The following is a 14,625-nucleotide window of genomic DNA, read 5'->3' as shown; positions in this document are numbered from 1 at the left end:
GGTACATGCTGTGGATGGCTCAACATCGATCTTTTGTGACCCAATTCTGTGTCGCGTATCACGTCATAATGACGAAACAGACACAACCGTATCTTGGTGCATAAATTCTCTCGGCGTTCAAATTTTATGTGGATGTTTCAACATAGTGTGAAAGTGAAAAATGCTATAATTTCTTGAGAAATTTAAGAGTTTTAATATTGTTATTCAGAAATATTTTTTCCTTTTTTTCAGTATATCCAAACTCATTCAACTATTGATGTTAGTTGTACCAGAATCTTTAAGATTTTTCATAATATCATAGCAGCTAAACTAATAAAGATTGATCTAATCAGTAAAAGATAAATATAATTTAATTTATCTTTTAATAATGGATTATTTGTTTCAAAACTTTAGAATATTATTTAGATTAAAAATATTATGAATTTTATTTATTTAAATAAAGATAAGGATTTGATCTTATTTTTCTTACGAAAAAATCTTATATATTAGATTTAGGAGATTAGGAATTTGATTTTATATAAGATATAAGATTAAGATAATATTTAAATTTTGTTATATTTTTGCTCTCTATATAAAGCCCATAAATAAAATATTGATGCATCTCTTTCGCACAGTACATCTCCTCGATAAAAACCCATCACGAATAAAGAAGCTAGGGACTCACCTGAGATAAATTGGTGGGAGTGTTCAAAGTAATGCGCACTTCATCGACAGCCAGAAGTTTGAGTCATCGTGCGTGTTTCACAGCTTCACAGAATTAAGTTTCCCGTTTATGTCCTCAAGTCCAAGTGAGTAGTCTATGTTGTGTTCAGATTTAGCTTCAAAATCTTAACTACCCATAACTTCATTCATTATAACATAAAGAATCTGTTCCTCTTCCCCACACAGTATTTTTTTAATGTGTAGAAATCAAAGACAGTATTAAAGTACACGTGTAAGTTGAATAAATCTGAAGGTTAAGATTTTGAGTTGAAATTCACTTAGGTGGTTTGCTCTGGATAGTCCATTGATACCATATTTTCACACGAGTGTCATTCCATGATACATACCCCATTGTACAACTACACCAAGGTTATTCCACTCAGTGTGACATTATATTCTTGCCTTTAGTTTTCACACCTTAGGTCTCTATAGCTTTTACTCCACTTTTTCTCAACATATAAACCCTCACACATCCCACACCATCTTATTAATTTAGAAGGGTAGTTCAAGTTTTTTTTTCTTTCTAAAACTTCTTTACCATGCCTTCTACTACTCTTCAATGGCTAAGCCTAGTTGGCATCATTTGGCTCCAAGCCATAATTGGCACAAACACCAATTTCCCTGCTTACTCTTCTCAGCTGAAGCAACTTCTATCTATTTCCCAAGTTCAACTCAATAACCTTGCTTTTGCATCTGATGCAGGCAAGCTTTTTGGCTGGTTTTCTGGCCTTGCTTCTATATACCTCCCCCTTTGGTTGGTCCTTTTTATTGGTTCAACTCTTGGATTAGTAGGTTATGGTGTGCAATATCTCTTCATAACCAACCAAATTTGTTCTTTGTCCTATTGGCATGTGTTCTTGCTAACTTTTCTTGCCGGCAATAGCATTTGTTGGATCAACACAGTGTGCTATGTTGTCACCATAAGGAACTTCTTTTCTGATCGCCTAGTTGCTGTGGGAATAACAACTAGCTACCAAGGACTAAGTGCAAAGATTTATGCCAACATTGTTGATGCTGTTTCTCCTCACAAGAAGGCTAGAACGTTTCTCTTCCTCAACTCTCTCTTACCTGTGATAGTTGGTTTAATAGCAGCTCCTCTAGTCAGAGAAATTGATGAAGTAACAAGTCCTAATAGGTACACACGTGTTGGTTTTGCTGTGATGTTTGTTATTACAATTTCAACTGGAACATATGCTGTGTTGAGCAGCTTGCAATTTGTCACAAGCAAAGCATCCTCACTAGGTATCTTGATTGGTATTCTACTGTCCTTTCTATTGCCTCTGCTTGTCCCTCTCTCAATGAAGATCAAGAAGTTTCAGGAAAATAGAGAAAAATTGAGAATCTACCACTATACTATGGAGGAGAATGCTACTAGTGAAGAGAGGGTGGAGAGCGAGGTGAAAGAGGGTGAAGTAGTTCAAGAAGAGTTTGGTATTATAGAAGAAGTTGGAGTGAAGTTAATGCTGAGAAGAATAAATTTCTGGTTATATTTCTCTGTCTATTTTTTTGGTGCAACAGTTGGTTTAGTATATCTTAATAACTTGGGACAAATAGCTGAATCCAGAGGTTGCTCTAATACTTCATCTTTGGTGTCTTTGGCATCGTCATTTGGGTTCTTTGGCCGTCTCATGCCATCTCTTATGCACTACTTCTACAGGTAAATGTGCCCTTCCTAACTTCATATCTAACACCAACCTGAACAAGTGCATTTACACCTCTAATTTAATGCATATAATGACTATAGGATTGTTAGTTGATCTACAATGATAAATATGAAGATGAACAATAAAATTAAAAGCACCTCTCATGGTTAGTTTTTTTTTTTTTTTTTTTACAATAGTAACAATGAAATTAAAATATACAATCTCACAAATTACTCAGATCTCTCACTACTAGGCCGACTATAGTAAATTAAAGGAGTGCATGTCACTACTCTTATTGACATAATGTCTAATAATAACTTTTTAATGTTTTCAGGGGAAAATGTAGAATTTCAAGACCTGCTTCTCTGATGGCAGCGATGATTCCAACAACAGGTGCATTTCTGTTACTCCTCAACAAATCTGACATTGCTCTTTACATCAGCACTGCAGTGATTGGAGTGTGTACTGGAGCAATCACTTCTATTGCTGTTTCCACAACCACTGAGTTATTTGGTACTAAGAATTTCTCAGTGAACCATAATGTGGTGGTAGCCAACATTCCAATTGGCTCCTTTATATTTGGCTACTCTGCTGCACTTATTTACCATAAGGAAGGGAATGAACATGGGAAATGCATGGGCATGGAATGCTACAGAAACACTTTCATCATGTGGGGTTTCTTTTGTTTCCTTGGAACTCTTTTGGCCTTGATTCTACATGCTAGGACTCGCAAGTTTTTCTCACTAAAACAATAGCGTACACATTTTACTTTAATTTAGCAGGAGTATTATTTCTTTTTTACTGTACACTGGGGAGATTGTGGCTTGTAAAACCTCCTCTAACTAGATAAATATAAATATACATCCATTTTGTTTTTTTATCGCATTTGTTTTTCTTTCTTTCTTTATCACCACATTTATTAATTTTTCTCTTTTTCTTTTCTATTTGTTTCCCTCCACCCGCCACCTTTAGACGTACATTTTTAAAAAATCCGTAAATACTAGTTTGTTAGTTGTATTAAAGAAGGGTTAATTAAGTTTTGAATCCTCAAATTATGAGGATTTTAAATTTTTGGTTCATAATTTTTTTTCTTCAAAATTTGATTCCTAAAAAATTTTTCATTATTATAAATAGTATTTACCGTTAATAATCTTTGTTAAGCGTTGAATTATTTATTTAAGTGATCACGAATATTACGATAGATTATAGATGAGAATGATGAATTATTGTTAATTATTTAATTTAATATAATAAAATTTACTTATGTAATATACATGTAACATTTATTTTATTCTGTTTCATGATATTTTTTCAATTAACAAATAATATTAATATCAAAGACTATTTTTAATAATAAAAAATTATTTAGGAATCAAATTTTAAAAAAATAATAATTTAGGAACCAAAAATTTAAAACCTCATAATTGAGGAATAAAAACTAATTAAGCCTTTATTAAAAGATTTTGATGAAAAGGATTAAACCTACGATATTTACCTTCCTACTTCTTCTTCCTTAAATTCCCTTTCCAATCACTAAATCGATTCATTCTACACTTTTTTGAATTTGAATATTAAACTAAAAAATGATTATATTTTAAAAGATAAGATAATCAAACGGAACAAAATGAAATAAGATAAAAGAACAAATAAAATAGGTTATTCGGTCATCATTTAATTTCGGAAGAGACGAACGTAAACAATTCATTTTTGAAAGGAAAAAAAGAAAGAAAAAAAGGTAATATGTACGATAAATAATATGATAAAATAATAATAGGAAAAATAGATAAAGATGAAATGGTAAGAAAAGGACAAATAATAATAATAATAATAATAATAATAATAATAATAATAATAACTGTTTAATTTTCAGTAAAAAAAAACAGTTTAAATTTAATGCATGCAAGAGATTTTTTTTTTCATTAGAAAGATTTCGAAATATTTTTGTAAGTTTTTGTCTCCATTGCGTGACCAAGATTCATTCGAGACTTACAAACTTAACTAACATTACCAATTGAACCGTACTCATTACTTTAGAGTGATCTTTAAGAGTGATACATATTGTACGACTGCTATTGATTCTCTTTTGACATAGTCAATCAATTTATTACTACTCTTGCATAAATTATGGGTTAGAAAGTGCAGTCATAGATCAATTGTAGGGCCAAATTAAAGACCACAAGTCCACAATGTCCAACCGCTTGCTGCCCTTTAAATAAATGAGCCAGCTGTTTTCAGTCTATTAATCGGTCACTCTTTCGTTCAAAAAATATGAATATTAAACTCACAGTTAATTAAAATAAAAGTTATAAAACTCTAATTTTGATTAAAAATAATACTAAGGTATATTTTTTTATTAAATTAAATTAAAACATAATTATTTTCTAAACACTTCAAAAAGTAATAACAATTCCACTTGAAGATATATATAAAACTTCTTTATTCATAGGTTGTGAGAGAGGAAAATATCAAATCATCTAGAATATCAATGTTTATAATCAATATACCTGTAAATAATAAATATAATATCTAACAATACTTGAAGATATATATATGTTTGTGTGTGGAAAACAAGATAGGATTCAAACCTTGTTAATTAGATGCTTTTGTTTTATATGAAAAAGACACGTGGATATGCAGAGTTAGTAAGTCATGTTTTCTAAAAGAAATATTTATTCCCTCTTTAAATTTTTTATTATATAAATACCCTTCACATTCTTATTATTAGGGGTGGAAATGAGCTAAATCAAACCAATCTTTATTAGGCTTGAACTCGACTTGAGTTGAATACTTAAGATTTGAGCTTGGCTCATTACCTGTAATAGGCTTTTTTTAAAGGCTCGGCTCGGCTTACATAAAAGTTTGGCTTGACCCACGAGCCTATTTAAAAGCTTGCTTAAAGACGTTTTTGATTAATTAATTATTTTAAAACCTAGTGAAATACTAACTAAAAAAAGAAACTTATAAAATTTCGTATAAGTAATGTACAAATCCAAAAATAATTGATAAACAAAATCATATTGAATTCAAGTTGTTAAAGCACAAAGTATATCAAAAGAAAATAAAAAGAGCACAATATTAAAAAATGTATGCATTAGGTCCTCAGCCCCAAAGCTTACAAATTTATTTTAAGTCTAAGCCCATAAACGAAATAAAATAAAATATGGACAAGATAAGATAAGATTAGATGAAATAAAATTTGGACGAAATAAAATCTAGATGGAATAAAATCTGGATAAGATAAGATTTGATAAAATAAAGTTATTATTATTATTGTTAGTTAAACAGACCGGTTTGTCAAGCTTAACAAGTTTTTTTTATAGTTTGGGCTTGACATTTTTATTTAAAAAGACTTTTTAAAAAGCTTGAACTTGGTCTTTATAGTAAACAAGTCGAGCCGAGCCTAGCCTTACATAGGTCAAGTCAAAGGTCCTTGACAAGCTGCTCGACTCATTTCCACCCCTACTTAGTATACTAAAGTCTATACACATCAACCTCATCAACTTGAAGTAAATTTAGTGGCCTTTGAGCCATATATATTACTTCCGTCTATATATTAATTATAAGATCCTTTTACAAAAAATATTTGTTTTTATTAAATTCTTTTTAATTTCTAGATGCGTTAATTTTTTTTTTACATATTCTTAGTTAATTATTTTTTTTCAAATGTTAATAAAAAATAATTAAATAAAAAGATAATAAAAGAGTAATTTTAGAATGATAATATAAATAATTGATAAATTTGATGTGATAAACTAAATTAATTACGTTTCTTATGAGATGTGAATTAATACCTAATAATTAAGGATGAATGGATTAAGGCTATGTTTGGCAAAATTAACTGAAAAGTTAGTTAAAAGTTGAAAAATTAACTCGTAAGTGAAAGTTCAAAGTTTGTATTGAAAGCTGAAAAATTAATTTATTAAATTGTAAGAACGGTAAAATTAGTTGTTGAATTAGCTGAAAAGTATAAAATGACATAAAATTAATAAAATCATGATTTATTTAAAAAAGATAATAATCAAATTTGATAAATATATTAAGAATGAAAATGAAAGAAATATAAAAAGATAGGAACCAATGTTTTAAAAAAAACGTTATTATTTCTTTACCAAGTTGCAGGCACCTACTTATCAACTAGCAATGAAAGAAGATCCTAGGCCTACAAGCTCCAATGGAGCTTACATCACTTAGTGAAGAACTCAACATGTTTGACGGCCTTGTAAAATCCCTTTTTGTGTTGCTCCATGGCCTCCTTCTTGTAAAACCCGACATGCCTGGAGGTTAGACACAATAAGCTATGATTCCCTTAGCCGGGCCTGAAGGTCAGCAATCACCTTAGCGAATTCGGCCATTATCGTTGTAAGATCTTCTTTCTCTTCAGCAGTACACTCCACCTTATTTGCCAATTCATTCCTCTCTTTCAACATGTCTCTACAACGTCTAAACACCTCGTCTTGGGTAACAGAGACATGCTCTTCATCTAAAGGAGTAGTAGAAGGCCTTACCCTCCTATGAGGATGAGAGGTACCCCCGCTAACATAGCCCAGGTCCACCAACCTCTCGGAGGAAGAGGACTTGCCGTTAAAAGCTTCGTGGTGTGTCTCCTCCTAGGAAAGGTCACTAATCAGAACAACTTCAAAATCCACATAGGGTTGCTGAATAGAACCCCTGAAATCACTTCTGCCCATACCCATAATAGAATAAAAAACAAAAAGACATGATGGAAGAAGGATGTACCTTGAAGTGAGGAAGACGATCGAAGGAGAGAAGGAAATCGCACGAGCCACATACAAGATGCAAAGAGATTACAGAAGATGAACCAAAACTCAAGAATGGCGGTGACCGAAACCTAACGTACGCCCCATTTAAGTGAGGATGTGACCCTCCAATAACTAGTGGGAGTTGGAATGACACCCTAAGAATCTGTGACATGATGCGATCCAACCAACCCACGTAATGCGTCTCTAAGACATATCGACTCACAGGGTAACACATGTGCAAAAGCAATGCGCGTGTACAACACACACCCACTATGAAGAAAAACGAAATGCCCCCTTTAATGCTCACTTTAATGGTTAGAAAGGACAAAATTTTCAAAAACAAAGACCTCTTATATGACACACCTGACTTTGTGTGCAGAACAACAAGCATGAGCACCCTAGACAAAGCAACTTGGACAACACTTGTTCATGCTGGGGGGCTTGACAAACTTGTAACCCTCAAACTTGTCGGGGCTGCCACCATCGACATTGAGCAACTTCTTTCGCCAACAAGTTGGACTCAGAGCATGGGGGCTTATGTACTGTCCTGGGTCCACAAAATTGACGTGGTGCTAGAATGTGCACGTCAACCCTGACACCAGAGCGCAAATGCAACTTCCTCAACAACCGACCTATTAAGCCAACAGGTTATTAACATATATATATATATATATATATATATATATATATATATATATATATATATATATATTTGAATCCTAATGATAATGCTATTATTTCTTTATCAAGTTGCAGGTACCTACTTATCTACTAACAATGAATTATCTATAAGTGATGGATTATCTATAATCCATTGGATAATTTATAAGTGATGAATTATGTACAAGATATGAATTATCTATTAGCTATTTATCTAGAAGCTATACATTATCTACTAGCTATTATCTACAAGCTACGATTTATCTACTAGCTATTCTCTACAAGCTAGGAATTATCTAAAAGAGTTATTACACCACTGTAACAACTCCTATAATCAAGGACCCGAAGCTCTTATCTCACACGTATTTATTTAAGCATCGAAGTTTTTAAGCCCCCGTCATGTTCTCCTAACATAGAGTACCTATCGTCTCACGTATGAAATCGTGGAGTCCGCTAAATCTCCTCTAACGTTAGTCGAGTGCTTCCATTATATATCAATTTAATGTTGAGTTTATAACATAAATTAACTAGTCTTTCATAGAATAAGTGGCCACAGTTTAAACTTTAATAGAAAAAAGATGCTTAATTTAACAAAATGTTTATTAAAGTTAGACTTACTAGACAAAAAATATTTTTGAAAATTTCTATTACTTGCTTGTTTATTATTTAACTAGTGTTTTAGTTTGATATATATATATATATATATATATATATATATATATATAACTAATTTTTAAAGAATAAATATTTTTAAACATATAAATTACATTTTAAATTTATAACAAACTATTTATTTTATAATACAAGATTATTTTTAATAATTGATAATTTATTTATAAAATATTGAAATTCAATTACTCCGAGATAAGGAGTTAACAAAATTTATAAAAACATTATCGTTAAAGATTTAAAGAAAAACACTTTTATTAAATGATAACCCATCAAAATATTTTTATCCGAGATTATCAACTCATTATAATATTTATTTGTCCAGCCAGGATTTAACACTTACATATAATAATCCAACATTATCGTTAAGGCATTTTGTGCAACACAAACCCACTTATTTATTAATATTTTCTTTTTTCCTTCACTGGTATACTCTTTTTTCTCTGCTCAATATCTCTGGTGCCCGCTGGATGGTTGAAATAGGAGGAAATAAGATAAGATAATTATCTTATCACATTATAATTTATTATTTGTTGCGCTAATAGGATTTAATAGTATTATCCGGATGTGTATTTATCTTATCATATTAGATATTACTCTAGTAAATTTCTTTCTTAATTACGCTGACAGAGAGCTAGGTTATGAGTGACTGAATGGGATAAAAACTATCGCATTCTCTCTCTTTATATATATCATATATAATTATAATAATAGTCAGTCAAAAAATAATAATTATCATAATATTCAACGAATTCAATAAATATAAATGATAATACATAATAAAAAAAATATTAATTTATAAATATAGATATTATATTTTTTAATCAGCATATTATCTTTATATAATAATCATAATAATATTAATAATAAATCTAAATTAAATTATTATTATTCGAATATTTTTAAAGAAAATATTTGACTAATTTAAAAATCTTATATAATTAATTTATAATTATAAAAAAATAAATTCATAAATAAAATATAATTTAGTCAAAATTATTTTTTATATTATTCATTATTTTAAAATCATAAATTAAAAGTTAATTTTTTTTTAAAAATATAGGTAATTTTAATGAAAATTAAAGGTAATATATATATAATACTTTTATGCAAAAAAAATATATATCAGATTTATATATAGTAATATATAATTTATATAACATATATACGTATATATAATAATAAAATAAATACATTAAATATAATACGCTGTAATATATTAAATTATACAATATATATATATATATATATATATATATATATATATATATAATTTTCTTAATCAAGTTATTATCTTTCATATCAACATAATTGCATACATAAAATATAATTTTATTTTTTTATAATTTAGTTAAAATTATTATTTTTATAATACTCATAATTTTAGAAAATAAATTAAAAAATATTGTACCCCAGGTGTAGGCATTTTGTGCAACACAAACCAACTTATTAATATTTAGGTTAATAAAATTTTTTACTCCTTAAACTTTTTCAAATACAAATTTTTAGTGTCTTAATTATTTTTTACAACTTTTAGTCCTTCAAATATTTTTTTTTCATTTTTAGTTTCTTATTTATTTTTATTGCTCGAAATTAGTTTTTTATATAAAATAAATAAAGGACTAAAAATGAATAAAAAAAGACTGATTTTGAGCAATAAAACTAAAAATGGGTAAAAAAAATTAAAGGAACTAAAAATATTGACAAAAATTAATAAAAAAACTGAAAATTGTCAAAATTGATTGATTAAAAAGTGAAATCTATAAATATTGATTAAATGTGAGTATCTTATTAGTAGATAATTTTTAAATATTTTTAAAAGTGTTTTTTTTAGCTTTATTTGACCATAAAGAAATCTAAAGGGGGATTGACAAGGACGTAATCGAGTCCTCTCCTTTTAGAACTTTTTATGTCTATACATATATATTTTTAAATTAATTAGTATAAAATTACATAAAATTAATTTATCTATTATTATTATGGTAATGCTTAAGATTCATTAGTACAAAATTAATTGTATTAATTTATTACCATGTTTAAAGTGTTAACTAGTTTAAATTTGTGTAATATTTATGTGTTTGTTGTTATTATTATTTAATATTAAAATTAGTTTTAATTTTATGAGTAAAAATAGTAAATTCTTTTAAAAATTATTATTTATTAAAAATTAGATATTTAAATGATTATAAAAGAAAAAAAGTTCACCTTTATAAGATTTCTGATTCCCTCAGTGATCTCGATCTTGACGAATCTCTGAATCTAGTTCACTAAAACTTTTTCGTAATAAAAAAATATATTTATAATGTAAAAACATCTATACCACAAATGAGTAACTTGGAAGAAAACGAAGATGGTTGGCACGCACCGCCAATCCGCCATGTATGGTGGGTTTAAAAGACGCATTGCCGTTCAATAAATTTGGATTGCATGATTAAGTCTAAGTCTTACGTAGGTATCAATTCACTAAGCAATCCCATAATACCAGTGGACGATGAAGCTTGCCTTGTATATTCATTAACAAACAAACGCAATCTTCACAATTGTTTTATATATTTTATTTTAAATTTTAACTAATGAATAAGATCAATTTTGCTTGTGACCAAAGCACATATATGCATTTTGTTTTCTTTTTCTTTTTCAAGTAAATAAGTTTCCCAATTAGTTTGAAAAGAATTGAATCACCACCGGCCTGTATATAATGACAAATAATTGCTTAACTATACAAATCTCAAATACAAATTTTATCTATTTTATTATTAAATATGAAGAATTTAATTAGAATGAATATGGTGATAGTCTTAATTTTTTAAAAAATAATTAATCCAATCATAATTTATTATATGTAATAATATTGTCAGCTTTTACAATAATTATATCAAGAACAACTTAAAAACTTGAGAGACCTAAAATAAATTTAAACATGAAACTTTTTATTTATTTATAAAATAATTTACTAAAATTGTCATTGTTTTATTAAAAATTAATTTTTCAGATTTTTTTGATGCAATATTATCGATTAAATTGTCGTAATTATTTTTAAATAATTTTTTTAGGTATATTAATACTAAAAATAATAATTTTGTGACTTTTTTTGTTGGGACCTAAAGTCCTTCCTTGGTCTGCTTGAGTCTTAAGTCTGCTCTGAATTATATAAAACTAGAGTAGCTTCTAAATAATTATATAAATCGTAAAAATATGCAAAACATGGAAGTAGGGAATGTAGGGCTAGATTCAATGCAATTACTTTGTCATGTATAATTGATCCGTTTCTAGTAAAACAATGAAATAAAATAATATGCGCGCGCGCGTATTTGTTAAGTATTGAACTTGTTTCAATTAATAAAAAAGAATAATTACTAATTTAAATATTATAAATTTATGTAATATATATTTTTAATAATATAAAAAATTAGGTAATATGTATTATTATACATTATGTTATTAATATAATGTAAGACAATTACAATATTTATATTAATAATATGTTTTATTAACAAAAGTAATATTAATAATGACAATTTTAATACTTAATAATTTTCCGTTATAGTATACAATATTTTTTTTCTTGTAAACTTCATTTCATTTCATTTCAATGTTTATACAATGAGAAATCATTCTTTTTATTTGAATTCTTAATAAAAGTACTTAAAATGAAGTTTATCATACATAATACTTTCTTTTAAAAAATACATAATACTACCTTATTTTCTTTTTTTATACTACCATATATCAACGTTATTAATGCGCATCCACATTTTGTGACATTAATTACATTAGTTCGTTCATGAGAAACATAATGCTTTGAGACGACTGGTCCTACAAAAGTTCTTATCAATTTAATACTTCAATCTTTGTGGAAGAAAAAAAAATAACTTCTAAAATAATTGAAATTTTAATTTTTAATGTAATATTAATTATTTTTTTACTTATATTTCTTATAATATTAATAATGAATAATAAAAATTAAAAATAAATTAATAATAATAAGATTCATTTTATAAAAAAATTATTATCTTTTATCTATTTCTTATTTTTCTTTATAAGTATAAAATTACCCAGGACAATAATTATAATAGAATAGAGAGGAAGTAGTTAATTTTCCAACAAAAAGGGAGAAACCCACCAATTAATATATATGGGACATTGCCATTGATCCCAGGTTTTCCAATTTTATTAAAATATATTCTCTTTCCAAATATATGTATTCTATCTATTATTGAAGTATGAAAATCAATTGTAAAAAATAAGATGAAAATTACTCTAGAGATAAATTAAAAGTAAAAAAATGGATAATATTTTCTTTCACCAATCAATTTCTGTTTGTTTCATAAATAAACATAAGAAAAAGCTTAAATCTTGGTTTGATTTGCTAAATAAAACATTTAATATTTGTCAATGAATTTAATTTTGGAATATAAAAATGTAACACTTTTATCTAATTGTGAGTGAGCAAAATACACTTCTTTCTCTTGAAAGGTATGAATTTTTTATGGCTTCTTATATTAAAATATATACTTATCTCATACGATGAATTCAAGCATATGAGACTTCTCTCAAAATTTTTACATATAGTTTTGGTGTATTGGGTTTTCCTTTCAGTACTTTCCCATACCCTGAAAGATATGTAAAACACAGACAAAATTTTCTTAAAAAGATAATCACACAAAGATAAATTTAAATTACTTCATTAACAAATCACAAGGATAATAATGCCTAATTAATCCTAGCAGAAAAGAAGACCAGTCATGAAAGCAAAACAAACAAACAATGAGAGTGATCAAGAGCCCAATTCGTTCTCGTCCAAGTCATCTCAAAACGAACTTTGGAACCTTCGATCAATGTCTAAAACCCCAAAAAGGGTTCAAAACCGAATGACCCGTAATGCATCAAATCACTCTTGAGCACCTTCAACCTTGAGAAAATTCTCTCCCTAAGCACAGAAACACCAAAAGCGTAACATGTGTGACAAAAAGGTGAAAAAAGACATATAAACATTGAAGACTAAGTCCTAAGTGACAAATAAAGCTGAAGGTCCTAAATAAAATGAGACCTAATAATAACCTAAAATGCAGTGCGTAAAAAAAAAAATGTAACATCTAGCAACAATAAATATGCAGAAAACCAACTATGTTAGGCATAGAGTGAATGGATAATAACTTGAAAAAATATTTTAATTAAATAATATATTTTAAAATCTTTTAAAGAATATTCTCTAACGATATTAAGGTAAACAAATTAAACTGTACATTTCAATTTCAATATATAATAAAAGAATACAATGCGATACTTGCATGCTTTAAAAGAGAGAAGTATATTTTTAATATGTTTAGAACTATTGGAGGGATATACCCGATTAATTAAAAAATAAATTTTGAATCAGAAAATTTAAGAATGACATGTGTTGTTCATTTAAAAATATTATACCAAAAGATTTAGTCATTCTTAAAAATACATATTATAGTATATAAAGACGGATTTTAATTGATTAATTAATTTTAAAATATAATGATTTTAGACGTGTAGAGAAATATATTTAATTAACATTAAAATAATTGTAAAACATGTGATAATTCTTAATGGCACAAATTCTATTAATTTCCTCCGGTGAATTAAATGTTGATCTAAAAACCCGACCTAACATGCACGCTAGGTTAGTGAGTACTGAGTAGCTTGACCATGAGTCTCTTTTGTTGTTGGCCATGAATATGTGATTAATACTATATGACTGTGAAATGTTATTGCCGTCTTCCCTTAAAATTCCACAGGATGTGGCATACATACACGAGGAACTTTAATTAGCTTAGGGAGGCTATTTTCAAAAAAATTAAATTAGCATATTTCACTCATCACCTCCACCAAATGTATTTATTATCATACCATGGTTTTGCTGGATAGATGCATGTAACACACAATCAATAATAAGCAGAAAGGTACATACCTATACTGTAGTTTTCTTTCTCCCCTCCTAAAACAAATAGCCTTTTATTGTACGAAAAACAATATTAATTGTGAATACAGTCTTAAATGCTTTATTTAGAAGCCGAAAAATAAAGGTTTCCCTTAGCCGTTAACATCAGTTATTTATCATGATAAGAAAACATTAGGACGGAATGATCATATTACATTATTAATTATAAATGGGGTGGTTTTTTTTCCTAATGGGCCAAGCCCAGATAATCAGAAAAAGGACA

General features: G+C 27.9%; 1 protein-coding gene across 1 annotated transcript; it reads left to right on the top strand.

Moving 5' to 3' along the window:
- The first annotated feature begins 662 nt into the window (after positions 1 to 662).
- Positions 663 to 3,225, top strand: LOC114375807 (protein NUCLEAR FUSION DEFECTIVE 4-like). Its single transcript, XM_028333671.1, has 2 exons — positions 663 to 2,359; positions 2,680 to 3,225. Exons 1-2 carry the CDS (start codon positions 1,242 to 1,244, stop codon positions 3,098 to 3,100), a joined length of 1,539 nt encoding a protein of 512 aa, XP_028189472.1. The 5' UTR covers positions 663 to 1,241; the 3' UTR covers positions 3,101 to 3,225.
- Positions 3,226 to 14,625: the final 11,400 nt, after the last annotated feature.

The sequence above is a fragment of the Glycine soja genome, chromosome 11, assembly GCF_004193775.1.
Source record: "Glycine soja cultivar W05 chromosome 11, ASM419377v2, whole genome shotgun sequence".
NCBI lineage: Eukaryota > Viridiplantae > Streptophyta > Magnoliopsida > Fabales > Fabaceae > Glycine > Glycine soja.
Note: the sequence above shows the minus strand (reverse complement) of the source record. Positions and strands in the feature narration are given on the sequence as shown.

What these genes read in the sequence shown, in the direction of transcription:
- LOC114375807 (XM_028333671.1), top strand. Translation starts at nt 1,242, where the DNA reads ATGCCTTCTACTACTCTTCAATGGCTAAGCCTAGTTGGCATCATTTGG. An exon ending in CTTATGCACTACTTCTACAG is followed by an intron (nt 2,360 to 2,679) that starts GTAAATGTGCCC and finishes TAATGTTTTCAG; the next exon opens with GGGAAAATGTAGAATTTCAA.